Source organism: Myotis yumanensis, unplaced genomic scaffold (assembly GCF_028538775.1).
Source record: "Myotis yumanensis isolate MYYU_CA2020_CCGP unplaced genomic scaffold, mMyoYum1.0.hap1 SCAF_1, whole genome shotgun sequence".
NCBI classification, from domain to species: domain Eukaryota; kingdom Metazoa; phylum Chordata; class Mammalia; order Chiroptera; family Vespertilionidae; genus Myotis; species Myotis yumanensis.
The window spans coordinates 3,369,014-3,378,726 of NW_027223752.1; the positions used below are offsets into that span (position 1 = coordinate 3,369,014).

The 9,713-nt window shown below is 55.2% G+C and overlaps 1 protein-coding gene across 1 annotated transcript; it reads left to right on the forward strand.

Moving 5' to 3' along the window:
* The first annotated feature begins 3,736 nt into the window (after positions 1–3,736).
* LOC139000176 (putative serpin A13) lies at positions 3,737–8,071 on the forward strand. Its single transcript, XM_070402477.1, has 4 exons — positions 3,737–4,319; positions 5,883–6,153; positions 6,807–6,927; positions 7,514–8,071. Exons 1-4 carry the CDS (start codon positions 3,752–3,754, stop codon positions 7,727–7,729), a joined length of 1,176 nt encoding a protein of 391 aa, XP_070258578.1. The 5' UTR covers positions 3,737–3,751; the 3' UTR covers positions 7,730–8,071.
* Positions 8,072–9,713: the final 1,642 nt, after the last annotated feature.

Genomic DNA, 9,713 nt, shown 5'->3' on the forward strand with positions numbered 1-9,713 from the left:
GACGTGGGAGAGCTGGGGCGGGGGGCGGGGGAGAGACACAGGGCAGAGGGGCCTTCCCAGGCCACAGAGCAGCGGAGAAGGTTCAGGGGATTGAGCCTGTGGCTCTGGGCTGCTGCCCCTCGGGGCAGATCAAACGGAGCCCCCGCGTGCACTTCCGGCCCGGCGCCCACGGTGCTCAGCGGATGCTGTGGCTGCTTCTGTTCAGCGGGGGTGCTGCTTGGGCATCTCACCGTGACTCCACCCCCGCCAGGCTCCGGGTTCAAGTCCCGACTCTACCACCTACCAGTTGTTTGACTTTGGGTGACTTCCTGAGCCTTTCCTCTGTTTTCTTATCTGTGAAATGGGGGTGTAAACACTGAGAAATGGGGGTGTAAACACTGAGAAAGGGGGTGTAAACACTGAGAAATGGGGGTGTAAACATTGAGAAAGGGGGTGTAAACACTGAGAAATGGGGGTGTAAACACTGAAATGGGGTGTAAACACTGTGAAATGTGGGTGTAAACACTGTGAAATGGGGTGTAAACACTGAGAAAGGGGGTGTAAACACTGTGAAATGGGGGTGTAAACACTGAGAAAGGGGGTGTAAACACTGAGAAAGGGGGGTGTAAACACTGTGAAATGGGGGTGTAAACACTGAGAAATGGGGTGTAACCACTGAGAAAGGGGGTGTAAACACTGAGAAAGGGGGGTGTAAACACTGAGAAATGGGGTGTAACCACTGAGAAAGGGGGTGTAAACACTGAGAAAGGGGGGTGTAAGAACCGTGCCTCCCCCGTTGCACTGAGGATGAAGAGGGGAGGCCTGGGAAGTATTGGCACAGGGCCGGGCACAGAGCAGACACTGAATATTAGTGACTAGTGGCCCGGTGCACGAAATTTGTGCATGGGGGAGGGTGTGTTCCTCAGCCTGGCCTGCACCCTCTCCAATTTGGGACCCCTCGAAGGATGTCCTACTGCCAGTTTACAGGGATCGGGCCTAAACCAGCAGTCGGACATCCCTCTCACAATCCGGGACTGCTGGCTCCTAACCACTCACCTGCCTGCCTGCCTGCCTGATTGCCTCTAACCACTCTGCCTGCCGGCCTCCTCGCCCCCAACTGCCGCCCCCCCCCCCCGCTGCCAGCCTGCTTGCCCCCAAATGCCCCCCCGCCAGCCTGATCACCCGAAACTGCCCCCCGCCCCCCCGCTGGCCTGCTCGCCCCTACCTTCCCTCCCCACTGGCCTGCTCATCCCCAACTGCCCCCCTGCTGGCCTGCTCACTCCAAACTGCCCCCCCCTCCCCCGCTGTCCTGATCACCTCCAACTGACCCCCACTGATGGCCTGCTTGCTCCCAACTGGCCCCCCTGCTGGTCTGCTTATCCCCAACAGCTCCGCCCCCCACCAGCCTGATCACCCACAACTGCCCTCCCCTCTTGGCCTCTAACCGCCTCTACCTCGGCCCGCCACCATGGCTTTGTCCAGAAGAACATCTGGAAGGTCTCCCAGTCTAATTAGCATATTACTCTTTTATTAGTATAGATATATTTGTCTGTAAATATGGTTATGATTGCAGATATGAGTAGGACCAGGTAAAATTTTATAGAATGGGCCTTTTATTACAGATGGTTTGCCATGTATGTGTTTTTTCTAAAGAAGTAAAAATTACTTTAAAAAATGTTTCAGGAAGACTTTGAGAAATTGACAGTATCTGCTTTTCTTCCAAGAAAATTGTCACTTTTATGCCAGAGTGAGAATTATTTGTATGCTTTGTATGTGAGCACTGGGCCATTGTGACTGGGGGCACTTAGCTTGACTTGAGGGTAATTATCTTGCTCACTGGCTGGGAGGGAGGGTGTGTGGCGGAGGAGATAAATACTCGGTTCTGGATTATTCATAGATTGCTGACTTTCTGGATTGCTTGTGCAAGCCCCTCCTTTTATTGATGTCCACCTTCTATTGACAGACATCTACCCTGGGAGAGAAATGAGATGAAACTCTCTTTCTTGTCATTGTAAAAAGCATTTGAATTCCTAAGGTGTGATAAGGCCACCCAGCCATCCACAGTCAAGGTACACATTTTCATGGAGATGTTCCCACTCTTGAATAAATTAAAACAATTTTTTTCTTTTAATTTAAATTTCCTTCTATAACTGTTTTCTTGTTACTTAAAAGCTAGTTTTTTTGAAACTACTTCCAAAGCTTTTCAAGCTGTATATGTCCTTGGAATGAATTTATAAATAACAATTGAGCCCGGCTGGTGTGACTCAGTGGTTTAGCATCGACCTATGAACCAGGAAGTCACAGTTTGATGCCAGGTCAGGCCACATGCCGGGGTTGTGGGCTTGATCCCCAGTACGGGGCGTGCAGGAGGCAGCCGATCAATGATTCTCTCTCATCATTGATGTTTCTATCTCTCTCCCTCTCCCTTCCTCTCTGAATCAGTAAGAATATATTTTAGAGAGAGAGAGAGAGAGAAAGAAGAGTATATATGTTTATAAATAAGAAAACATGTATTTGATGCTCTTAGAAAATCTTATTTTCTTTCATTAAAACTTGTGCAGTATAGGAAACTCCATAGATTCTCTTAATTTGAAGAAAGTTAGAGGGAAAGATACTAATTCAGAGTTCCTTGGGAAAATGTGTCACTTATATATTTTTTATGTTTATTTTTTTTAAATCAAAAACTGAAATATTTTCTATTCAGAAAATATATTTGGATCTAAATATCTTCTATAATTTTAACCCTAAAATACCAATATAAATATTTTAAAAATGGTTGGGATGTTTGTTTTTTTAAATAAGTTAGGTTACTGGAGCTCTACATGTTACTGGATCACTGGGGTAATTTTCTGATTGGACAATTAAGAATTATAGTCAGAGGGGAGGACATGAGAATTTTTAAAGAACATATTCACTTTACTTTAGAAGCCGAACCTCTCTTATCATGTGACTTGTTCTGTATGTTTGTTAAACTATATTATCACATAAGCATTGCTGCTATCGGGACAAACAGTGACAGTTGATTCGGGTCATTTGAATGTCCACTGTCTGTTTTAATTTGTATGTTCGTTTTGACTCTGTCATATGCTCAAACTTCAGTGGAAGTCATGAGAACCTATTATTTTTGCCTGCTCCCTCCTTTGTGTTGGAAATATTCTTTTTTACTCAGAGGGACCTTAACTTTGATATAAGGGATTGTTTCTGTTGCCAACTGTTTTCTTCCTTGCCAAGTAAGAGAGTTGTTGTGAACACTTCAGTGATGCCTTCCCCAGGATATTTGCAGGTGTGGTTGGGAAAAGTCATTTCATCCCCGACCTTTGCATGTCAGGTGCTGGGGTGCTGGGGTGCCGCCTTGCCTGCGCCCCGGCTCTCCGTTCCCGATGTGGCTCTGTCTCCCTTTGATCGCCATGGCGACCACAGGCCGCGGGGGTGCCGCCTCGCCTGCAGCCCGGCTTTCCAATGGTGATCACCGGCTGGGGGCCAGCTCTTGCCTGCTGCCTGGGTTTCCGATCACTGTTCTTCTGTCCTTCCTCTTTCGCCTCCCATCATTGTGCCTATGTATGCAAATTAACTGCCATCTTTGTTGGTGGTTAACCGCCATCTTTGTTGGCGGTTAATTTGCATATCGCCCTAATTAGCCGGTGGGAAGCATAGCGGAGGTACGGTTAATTACCCTTTTTGTCTTCTGTTAGATAGGATTACTATTACCGTTGTTGTTGTTGTTGTCCTCCTGTGCCCCTGCTTCTAGAATCTTGACCAAGGACTCCAGAGGATGTGGCTGCTGGTCCCTGCGCTCCTGGCTGTGGGCCATTGCCTGGCCCTGGCCAACCAGGAGGATTCTGGCCCCATGGACCCCGGTCCCCCGGACGTCCCTCCCGGGCCGGCCCTGCCCTGCCACAAGCTCTCCGTGAGCAACATAGACTTTGCCTTCGACCTCTACCGACAGCTGGCCTCGAAGGCCCCCGGAGAGAACCTCCTCTTCTCCCCCGTGAGCATCTCCTGGGCCTTGGCCACGCTGTCCCTCGGAGCCCCTGCCGCCAGCAGGGCCCACCTCCTGGAGGGCCTGGGCTTCAACCTCACGCTGGTTTCCGAGGCCGAGATCCAGGAGGGCTTCCGGGACCTGCTGCGCAGGCTCCCCGTGCAGGGCCCCCAGCTCCTCCTGACGCTGGGCCAGCGCAGCTTCAGCGGCCTGGGCCCGGGGGCTGCCCAGCACCCGGCGGGGGCCCAGCACAGCATCCGGGAGTATGTAGAGAAGCAGACCCGGGGGCAGCTTGGCGCCTGGGTGGAGGAACTCAGCGACGCCACCGCGGAGGTCCTGGTGAGTCACCTGCTCCTCAGAGGTAAGAGGGGTCTATCCCAGGACCCTCCCTCCGGGGCCCCAATCACACCGCAACCCGACTCCCCACAGCCTCCAGAGCCTCCCCTGCTGACTGAGATGTAGGAGCTCCAGGAATCCTTGATGCTTCTGCTTGCATACCCCCAGTGACGGGGAACTCATCACCCGTCGCATTTTAATACTACTGTTGAGTTTTTTCAAAGAAGGGTTTTTCCAACTTTAGTGTGCATAGCACTCTCTGGGGAACTCGCTAACAATGAGGTATCTTGCGCTTGTCCCCAGAAGATTCTGATTTAGGGGGCAGGTCAGTCAGGGACCCAAGACCCTGCATTTGAGGGCGGTCCCCGTCCTCCCCCCGCGGGGATGCTGCTGCAGGAGGGCTGTGATCTCCACGTTAGTAACTGCAGGCAGCGCTGAGTCACGGACCATGAGCCCCTTCCTCTGGCAGGCCCAGGGGGCATGGATGAGAGCGGGGAGAGCCCCAGCGCTGGGAGAGCCTTTATTTTCCCAGGAGAGCAGTGCGATCACGTGCCTCGCTCCTTAATCACACTCCTTCACTCAGCGGATGAGTCCGATCTTTCTTGTACTCGCACAGCGAGTGCTTTGTGGGTCTCCAGGGAATTCACACCCACCTCTCATTTGACCTTCTCACCGGGATGAAGCGCAGAGGCTATGGCTCATGTTTCCTTTTCACACGTGAGGAGACAGATTTGTTTTAAAAGAAGAAGGGATTGGCCTGAGCCCCTAAGGCATGACTCAGCTACGTGCCTGTGAATAGTTCTCGCCTGGTGTATGTCAGCCTGTTCGCACACACACACAGTCTGAATACTATCATGCCGGTCACGGTGCATGTTTGATTTTTACTGAATTTTCTTCACAGCCCAACAAGGCGATTTTATTATGTCCACTTGAGAGATGGGAAAACTGAGGCCCCATGTCAGGTGACCTGCCTTAGGCCTGCCAGCCAGGCTGAGTCGAGCCCTCAGATCCACACACATTTCAGAGCAGCTGGTGCCACATGATGGATTTTGTCTCTTTAAACTTAACCACCTCTGGCCCCAGCTGGTGTGGCTCGGTGGATAGAGCATCAGCCGGCAGACTGAAGGGGCCCGGGCTCGATTCCGGTCAAGGGCACATGCCCGGGTTGAGGGCTCAATCCCTAGTGGGGGGCGTGTAGGAGGCAGCCGATCAATGATTCTCTCTCATCATTGATGTTTCCATCTCTCTCTTCCTCCCCCTTTCTCTCTGAAATCAATAAAAATATATTTTAAAACCATTTTTTTAATTAACCACCCCAAAGAGAGTAAGGAGACCAGAGAGCCAAGCAGCCCTCACTGCCCGGCACTGCTCTGTCGCTGTGACAGCACTCACCCCGTTTCCCAAACAGGAGACGCAAGCGCAGGGCAGGCAAGGGCCCGGCCCCCGGGCTGCACAGGGAACGAGGGACAGGCCAAGAGGCTGGGCTTGGCGTCCACTGTGGACTCCCCACCCTGTGGCTGCCCGATGGGTGGCCCGGAGCCCATTCTCCATTCTCTCCACGGCAACCTCGCTGTCCTCGTCCCCTCAGCCGGGTGGGCGCGACCCTTTGACCCGAGAGCCACCAGCCTGAAGAAGTTCTTTGTGGACGAGCACAGGGCCGTGCAGGTGCCCATGATGAGGCAGAAGGCTCGCCACCGCCTCCTGCACGACCCCGAGCTGCAGTGCACGGTGCTGCAGATGGAGCACGCCGCCGGCGCCACCACCTTCTTCGTCTTCCCCCAGCGGGGCCGGCTGGGGCAGCTGGAGGACGCCCTGCTGCCCGAGACGCTGATCAAGTGGGACAGTCAGCTCAGGGCCAGGTAGCGCTCGCAGCAGGGCCTGGGATGCGGCTCCTGCCTCCCCTCAGTGATGGTCCCCCCAGGGCACTGTCCCCCAGGGCACTGTCCCCCTAGGGCAGTGGTCAGCAAACTGCGGCTCACGAGCCACATGCGGCTCTTTGGCCCCTTGAGTGTGGCTCTTCCACAAAATACCGACTTCTGCGCATGGGCCACGAAGTTTCAATTGCATGTGGCTCGTGAGCCGCAGTTTGCCGACCACTGCCCTAGGGCACTGTCCCCCCAGGGCACTGTCCCCCCAGGGCACTGTCCCCCAGGGCACTGTCCCCCAGGGCCCAGTCCTTGGCCTCCCTGCAGGTGTCAGGATGGGGCCTGGTTAATTGTACTGGGCCAGGTGTCTGGAGGCTGGTTCTAGTCCCAGCTCTGGTGCCAACCTGAGTGACCCCATGATGCACAGAGTTCCAGTCCTTAAGCAGTGGGGGCAGGAAAGAGGGCCCAGGACAGATGTTGAATGGAGAGGAGAGGCTGGAGGGGCAGGGAGACCAGAGGTGCGAATGGGGGTGAGAAGCTGCAGGCCTGGAGCTGCTTTGGGGCCGAGGCTGGAGCCTTCGGAGTCACCTGGGACACACGCAGCCGCTTTTGGGGTCTCAACAGCAAACCCATCTGTCTCCCCGCAGAGAACTCGATTTCTACTTCCCCAAGTTCTCCATCTCCAGCACCGCCAGACTGGAGCTGTTCCTCCCAGGAGCGGCTGTGGGCGGAGGCCTCCCCGAGCAGCCCGGACTGAACATCTCGAAGGTAACCTGGGATCCGGGTCAGCGGTGGGGTGTCTGTGCCTGCGGGCCGCTGCGGGAGGAAGGCGCCCGCATCTCCTCACACGCGGAGCAGCTGTTTGCCACAACTTGGCACATCGCCATCTGTGCTCCGCATGTGTCCCCCACTCGTGCACACCTGCCCCCACAGGCACCGGGGGCCAGAGGTCAGGCCCCATCCCTGCCCTCGGGTGACAGCCCAGACAGGGAAGGCCGGGTGGGTCCACACCATCAGGGCTGGACTGCGGAGGAGGCTCTGGGGCTCCTTCCTGATCGAGGGCCCATGGGACTGAGAGCCCGGCTGGCGTGGCTCAGGGGCTGAGCGTCGACCTATGAGCCAGGAGGACCTGGTTCAATTCCTGGTCAGGGCACATGCCCAGGTTGCGGGCTCATCCCCAGTTGGGGTGTGCAGGAGGCAGCCAACCAGTGATTCTCTCTCATCATTGATGGTTCTCTCTCTCTGTCTCCCTTCCTCTCTGACATCAATAAAAACATACTTAAAAAAATAAAAATAAAGGTCTGGTTGATCCCTCCTATGGGGTCAGTTGGCGATTCCAGAATTTTCCTTGCAGGTTGCACACAAGGCTGCGATGACTCTGGATGAGGGGGGCACAGAGGTGGCCGCTGCCACCAGCATCCAGCTCACGCCGGGGCCCCGCCCCGACCTCGACCTCGACACCTCGCCCGCTCCAGACACGGAGTTCAACCGGCCCTTCCTGGTGATGACCTTCCACACGGACACGGGGAGCATGCTTCTCCTGGGGAGGGTTGTCAACCCGCTGGGGTGATGCGCTGGGTGACCCCGAGCAGAGCGGGCTGAGTCAGCATCGGTGTGAAAGGTCACAGCCAGTGTGGCCTTCGGATTCAAAGGCTTGGAGAAAGAGCTGACGCACAAATTAACACACAAGACAAGAAATAATAATTTAGAAATTATGGGGGGAAGCCAGGGAAAACTCAACTGTAGTAGTCAAGTTCCACTGAGTCTCCGTTCCAGTCTGCTTTTATTTACTAGAAAACACAATTGCCTTTTAGGAATGCAAACAGACATGTCCATGTGATTGTTTAGTAAACAGTAAGATTGTCAGGTTGGGGGAGTTTGTAATAAAATGCAAATATTCACCCTGTGAATATCAAAAGAGTCCAGGTCAGCTTTCTGATGGACTTCTCATCGCATTTGTATTAATTACTGTTGATCGTGGTTTCCAGCACATCAGGTCTCGGGGCCCTGACACCTCACGTCACGGGGCGGGGGGCGGGGGGTGTCGGCGGTCCCTTCTTCGTCTGGAAGGGCAATGGGACTGTCTCAATGTGGCGGCGGCGGCAGGTCCCCTGGGACAGGCTTCGTGCAGCCGCGAAATCACCCCCGGCCCACTCGCCGGGAGCTGCTGTGGCAGAACCCTGGTTCTGAGACGAGGACACCGGGTTCTGTGTGTGGTTCCGTGGGGCCCGTGGGGTGAGGGGAGGGCGGGGAGCAGGCTGTGCCCTGACTGAACACCTGCTCTGTGCCAGGAGCACCGTGTATTTGAACTCATTTTGAAATTAATTCCCACATTAACCTAACAAGACAAGTATTTGGCCTTCAGATGGTTTCACTGACCGAATACTGCGTCTCCCTTTGTGCGTGCGGCTGAGGCTCGGGACTTAAGACACAGGCCCAAGGTCACTCGGCTAGCAGGTAGTGCGGCTGGGATTCAGGTTGTTTCATTTCAAAGCCCGGACTCCTTCCATTTCCATCCATGTGGCTACATCGGCGATTCTCCGACGTGCTGTGTGCACGAGTCCCCTGGCAGCCTGTGAAAAGCAACCCCACCGATTTGGACTCAGCGGGTCTGGGCTGGGCCTGCGGTCCGGCCTTCCTCCCGAGGCCCCGGATGCCGAGCTGGCCAGGTGACCACCCGGAGCAGGTGCTAACTGCTCTGCCCCGTGACCCAGGGAGGGACGAGGCTGGTGTGGTCAGCAGGCGGGGGTGGCCCCGGCCCCAGTGCCCCCGCGGGGCTGAGCAGGCTTGGCAATACCTCTCGAAGCCGCTGACGAAGCTGGCTTTAGGGTCGCCTATTCATGAGCATTTTGGGGGAAATAAGTGTCCTGAACACAGGCGGTTGGGCCCATTCTCGGCTCTGCCATGTCAGTCATGGCGACCGGGACCTAGGCTGTCGCCTGGCTCCTGGCCCTGCGTCTCCAGCTGCACAGGAGGGAGTCACACAGGCTTTGGGGCCAGACCCGCCCGGGACCAAATCCCACCCGGATTCCCTCTCGATGCCCACGGGGAGCAGCAGGCAGACACGGGAGCCTGGCCGAGGCCGGCCCAGGGGCTGCCACACGTGATCTCATTTAACCTTCACTTCACATTTGCTGCCAGAGATAAAACGTACGGATCTCTCCTCACGCGAGAAGGTGCCCAACAGAGCACCAGGGCAGCAGTAAGGTTGGCCTCTCCAGAAGGGGAGCCCCAGAGTCACAGAGAGTGACCCCTAAAAAGAGAGGTGAGCAGCCCCAAAGTCCTGGAAAATGGGCGTCTTAACGTTATCTCTTGAGGGTTGGCAGTAGGAGTCCCCAACTCACATGCCTAAGGGGCCAGGTGGGCAGTAGGCGGAGATTAGGGGGGGAATAACAGCACAAGTTCAGTAGCAGGTACCCACTGGCCGTGGAGTTGGGGAGACAAAGGGAGGGGTGGGGACTGTGGTGAACTGGAGGGGGGGCTCCATCTATGGGGCGCCCGGCGGTGGCCTGCCCGTGGCAGTGGCTTAGATGACACAGACATGCAAATTGTGA

Coding starts and splice junctions, on each gene's coding strand:
- LOC139000176 (XM_070402477.1), top strand. CDS start 3,752: ATGTGGCTGCTGGTCCCTGCGCTCCTGGCTGTGGGCCATTGCCTGGCC. Junction 4,320..5,882: donor GAGTCACCTGCTCCTCAGAG/GTAAGAGGGGTC, acceptor TCGTCCCCTCAG/CCGGGTGGGCGCGACCCTTT. Junction 6,928..7,513: donor CCGGACTGAACATCTCGAAG/GTAACCTGGGAT, acceptor TTTTCCTTGCAG/GTTGCACACAAGGCTGCGAT.